Consider the following 5,886-nt stretch of genomic DNA (forward strand, 5'->3'; position numbering starts at 1 on the left):
ACTTTCATGATAAATTTTATACACTTGGCTGTAGACTAGCTGCTCCCACACTATGTCCTTACTTTAGGCTTATTATACCAACACTCACTACACTTATAAGGTTTCACGGCACACACCCTCTTCGTAATGGGCAGACAGTAATCGAACTATTCTATCTGGATAAATGGGTTTTGTCTTTCATGACTCCTCCTATTTCGATAAATCAAGCGTGACGTGACACACACTTGTTTTTATATTAGGTTAGATCACACAAAACTAATCGTTACGCTGGTACAGGTTAGATCGTTAGTTTTCTACACAACACGAGTAGTATTACAAAGGTAAAAAAAAACAACAACACAAAAACACGTGTTTCCAAGAGTTTATCAACACACATCAAATATACACAATAAAATACAAATTTATCTAATAATCTATAAACATACTAACATGAAGTACACGTAGTAGAAAACAAAACACATTTCACGAAAAAACACAGATAAAACAATCGTTTGTACCTAGAGGCTCTTCGGAGACTAGACCGCGACCATGTACTGTGTTGAGATGGATTGCGGGTATGGCGTATTCGTCCGCCACTTCCGGTGCTGCCTGCACTACTTGTACTACGAAAACTGTCAGAGCTAGGGAAATACATAGGATAAGCAAGAGGGAGTTTTGTATAACACGGGGTGATAGTATGGGAATATAAGCACATTCTCGATTTTAACACACGTACGAACAAAATATCAGAGAACACCAAACATTAACAAGACATTAAACATAATGTAATTTTTATTCAGCTACAAATATTAAAAACACAAGTTCGAATGACAACGGGTTCTTAAATACGCTTTTGTTTTTTCTCTGGAACTAATTTTCTAGAAAGGAGACAAACAGGAAAAAAAAAAGCTATTTTAAGCGACACCCTCAAACAAAAACTTGTGACATCATAGCTGTGTAACCAATGCTATTACTAAATTTAATATGACGTCACGTGTTTCAACTGAAAGCCCCATAACAAAGATGAAGTTTTGGTTATTAATAATCAACAGCGCCCTCTGCTTTTAGACAGGTATGTAGGGTCTGAATGATTAAATTAACAGTGCCCCTTATCTAGTCAGATACCATTGTGATATCGAGTCTTTTGGACAGATGCGTGATGTCTTGATTTTGTTGGTTAAAGAGTTGTATAAGGTGTCCAGTATTAACAGCGCCCTCTATCCAGTTGCTTCAGTGAGCTCTATATAATATACATATATATATATATATATATAAAGCTCAACGACTTGGGTAGACAGTTGAATAATGTCTCGATTATTAACAGTACCCCTCTCTTATCGTTCAGAATTTAGACGATTATTAACAGCGCCCTCTATCCAGTTGCTTCAGTGAGCGCTATATAATATATATATATATATAAAGCTCAACGACTTGGGTAGACAGTTGAATAATGTCTCGATTATTAACAGTACCCCTCTCTTATCGTTCAGAATTTAGACGATTATTAACAGTGCCCTCTGAATTGTCGTTTAGACGTTTATTAACAATGCCCTCTGTTTTGTCGTTTAGACGATTATTAACAGTGCCCTCTGTCTTGTCGTTTAGACGATTATTAACAGTGCCCTCTGTCTTGTCGTTTAGACGATTATTAACAGTGCCCTCTGTCTTGTCGTTTAGACGATTATTAACAATGCCCTCTGTCTTGTCGTTTAGACGATTATTAACAGTGCTTCTATATTGTCGTTTAGACGTTTATTAACAGTGCCCTCTGTATTGTCGTTTAGACGATTATTAACAGTGCCCTCTGTATTGTCGTTTAGACGATTATTAACAGTGCTCTCTGTCTTGTCGTTTAGACGATTATTAACAGTGCTTCTATATTGTTGTTTAGACGATTATTAACAGTGCCCTCTGTATTGTCGTTTAGACGATTATTAACAGTGCCCTCTGTATTGTCGTTTAGACGATTATTAACAGTGCCCTCTGTATTGTCGTTTAGACGATTATTAACAGTGCCCCTGTATTGTTGTTTAGACGATTATTAACAATGCCCTCTATATTGTCGTTTAGACGATTATCAACAGTGCCCCCTGTCTTGTCGTTTAGACGATTATTAACAGTGCCCCTATATTGTTGTTTAGACGATTATTAACGGTGCCCTGTGTCTTGTCGTTTAGACGATTATTAACAATGCCCCTATATTGTCGTTTAGACGTTTATTAACAGTGCCCTCTGTCTTGTCGTTTAGACGATTATCAACAGTGCCCCTACTCTGAAGACTAAATGTCATTGAAGGTTTGTATCAAACGACATATATACATGTGTGTGTGTCTGATATATACTCCAAGCACTAGTGGTGTTGGGTTTAACAAATATGATACACAGTTTCATGATTCAAGTTTTATTTCAGAAGTAAATATAAAATAATAAATATTAGTCAATCACGTATAATTCAATCACTAATTCATCGATAAATACACATAAACTGTAACACGGCCACAAAATTGTCCTTTTCAGGACATTAGTCCTTGTCAGCTGTTCTTATTTCTTTCAATATAACACATTTTTCGTAAGAAACTGATAAATATGTTCCGGAATATGCTGTTAAAAATGGTTAATTTTGTTATATCTTAGGTACGGATATACCCGAGCTCGTGTTTAGAATGTGTGACGATAATACGAAATGTCCACAAAATTGTCCTTTTCAGGACATTAGTCCTTGTCAGCTGTTCTTATTTCTTTCAATATAACACATTCTTCGTAAGAAACTGATAAATATGTTCCGGAATATGCTGTTAAAAATGGTTAATTTTGTTATATCTTAGGTAAGGATATACCCGAGCTCGTGTTTAGAATGTGTGACAATAATACGAAATGTCATGATGACCACAGGACTTACCTTAATGACGGTTTATAGGATCCATTGGATTCCAGGTAGATTCCAGATTCGTTGATATCAGTCTCCGGATCCTCCCCTTCTCCGTAACACTCGAAACGTTCTTCTTCGTCACTGCAGACGAGGATAGGACTGCAAACGTAGCATATTATAAAACACAGGGGCTCAAGAAAAATAAGTAAATACAATACTGAAACCACAAATATTCGTAAGGACTTCAGTTGCACACGTGGTAAAATAAAAAGTGATTTTTTGATTCAATTTATATAATCATCTTTTATACCCATATTGCTGCATGGTCACGGGTGTGTAGAGGTGAGGACCAATTTTCCGTCACCTAGCGATCCAGTTTAAAAGCTAGTCTATTAGTTTGTAACTATACTTCTCTTGGGTCATCAATTATCTAACTATTGACTGCTTTACCTAAGTTTCTCAGTAAGTTAAAATGAAACAGTATAAACGGTTGATGTTAATACATTACTTTTGCCTAGGTTTAAACAAAGGTTATCTAAGACTCGCCTGATTCTTTTGTTTTCAAACGTTGGGGACTGGCCACTGATATTGCTACACGTAGCTACACTTTCGCCACCTAGGAGAAGACAATCTTGCGATACTGTAAGTTCATCTTGTGACATGGAGAGGTCGTTGCTTGTACCTGGTAAAATTACAAGTTTACTGTATTTAGTCTTTAACCTTTTCTTGTCCTATAAAATTCCATCCAGGCAACATTATCTGTCTATTTTGATTACAAGTTTACTGTATTTAGTCTTTAACCTTTTCTTGTCCTATAAAATTCCATCCAGGCAACGTCCTATAAAATTCCATCCAGGCAACATTATCTTAAGAAAAGGTTAAAGACTAAATATAGTAAACTTGTAATAAGATAATGTCCTATTATGTTTAAAAGGGACAGAAAATGTAAGGTAGACTCTTACTCTCTGACTGAAGCCTAAACACGAATCTGAATAAACTGTTCATTAATTTTCCAGTTACAGGAGCACCTGTGTAACCGACAGTTCGGAAGTGTACATCAAAACAACAAGTCTACGAACGTTTCACTTTCCTTTGTAATTGTACAGAAGTGTACGGGTGTTTGTTTGGATGTGGAGCTTGACATGTACGGACACTTATAGTACGATTCACCAAATATTCTAAGAGTTATGTTAAACTTACATGACCTAACTTAATATTTTTAAATGTTAAACTAGACAGCACGTTAACATTTACTAAATTACTTTAGTTCTCAGGCCTTTATGTACTGACTTCAGTACTACAGAGGTTAAGTACGTTATATTAAACCGATTCATGTCACCACGTACGGTCATGCTTTGTCTGACGACTGTGCATCTTGACAATAGCCCTGCTGTGTAGTTTCCATTGCAATGCTCTATCATAAGGCTGTCATGTTCAAGACACACATCTACTCCCTGTGTGCTTTCCATAAGCCATTTAGTATACAAGGATGACGGTTTTACAGTGCCCCTTTAAGAGTCCAATCATACATGAATCCATAAGCGCTGCATCCGGCGACATGACTGGAATGTCTTCGTATGAAATATAATGAATACTTGTTTAATTCTCCAAATGCCTGAGGTATGCAATGATTTAATGGATATGACAGGGAAGCAACTTGTGTACACGTAACTTCTGTCACCTTTCAGGAAGGTAACCCATCTCGATTATGTTGCATACTCATACCTGGGAGATGCGAATGGCTTTTCCACTGATCTTTGTGTTCCTCGATCCTCACTTTACTTACCACAGCTGGAGTATGATATGTTGCAGATCTCTTTCTGGATGGTCCTGGTGCCCCAAGTTGATCCATATTCTTTTGTTTTCCAATGTCATTAAGTATAAAGGATATTCCCAGCTTGGAAGTTCTAAATCCCTGATCTAAACACATCTTTATGATGTGAGTTTATGGATGATTGGCGTCAGAAAGGGCTCTTACATACCCATCCAAAAATGTGATCAATTCGCAGCGCCATCACACCAACTACCTAGCTGACGCCAAACAATGTCAAAATGTAGTTATAATACATTCCGTTCCACCGCGATTTCATACCGGCTGAGGTTATTATGTGGCTTGCTGATTTGCATATTCAAAATCGTTATATTATAACGCACTCAACCCTCTGTACAACACCGGTAGACAGCGTATTTTATTACAACGTAGTCAACCCTCTGTACAACACCAGTAGGTAGCGTTCAGATTCTCATCGTGATTTCTGAGACATACAATCTAGTACCGTATCATTCGTAGTTTTGAAACTCCCCAAGATGCCTTACATGGATAAACCCAGGATTATCTCCAACTCGTTAAACAGGTTTAATCTGGGAGTGCCACCACAAAAATCAATTGAACTGGACAAAGGATACAAGATCTGTCCTTATTTGTTTTGTTTTTCTGTTCTACTACAACATACGTACAACAATCTAAAGTGGCCTTGTCCTATAATAATACGTTTTTAGTTCAATATTAAAACAGTTCTGTCCCGGAATGGTTAAGACATCTGATCCAAGAAAAGCTATTTTAATGAACCACCAACACGTATTAGTTTTTCCTTTGACCACACTGTTTTTTGTCTATCCGCATAAAATATATTTTTTGTACAATTACAAATGGCCCCCGATAGCTGAGTGGTAAGTTTGACTGTTTATGACACTAAAAATAGGGGTTCGATATCAGCTGAAAAACAGGCTGACATAAAGTTGGACAGACAGACAGCTGAAAAATAAGCTAACATAAAGTCAGACAGGTAGTCATATCAAAGACAGAGCACTATAAAGTCAGACAGGTAGTCATATCAAAGATAATGTACTATAGAGTCAGACAGGTAGTCATATCAAAGATAAGGTACTATAAAGTCAGACAGGTAGTCATATCAAAGATAGGGCACTATAAAGTCAGACAGGTAGTAATATCAAAGATAGGGCACTATAAAGTCAGACAGGTAGTCATATCAAAGATAGGGCACTATAAAGTCAGACAGGTAGTAATATCAAAGATA

General features: G+C 36.8%; 1 protein-coding gene across 1 annotated transcript in view; it reads right to left on the reverse strand.

Moving 5' to 3' along the window:
- Positions 1 to 429: 429 nt before the first annotated feature.
- Positions 430 to 5,886, reverse strand: part of LOC111089833 — a gene marked incomplete at its 3' end in the record, with an annotated part of 32,180 nt that continues 26,723 nt past the window's right edge. Inside the window, exons 4-6 of the mRNA XM_022402990.1 lie at positions 3,395 to 3,543; positions 2,879 to 3,007; positions 430 to 620 (exon numbers count right to left, since the gene is read on the reverse strand). Coding sequence (XP_022258698.1) covers positions 430 to 620; positions 2,879 to 3,007; positions 3,395 to 3,543 — 469 coding nt within the window. The remainder of the gene's footprint in view (positions 621 to 2,878; positions 3,008 to 3,394; positions 3,544 to 5,886) is intronic.

This window comes from Limulus polyphemus, unplaced genomic scaffold (assembly GCF_000517525.1).
Source record: "Limulus polyphemus unplaced genomic scaffold, Limulus_polyphemus-2.1.2 Scaffold7536, whole genome shotgun sequence".
Taxonomy (NCBI): Eukaryota; Metazoa; Arthropoda; class Merostomata; order Xiphosura; family Limulidae; genus Limulus; species Limulus polyphemus.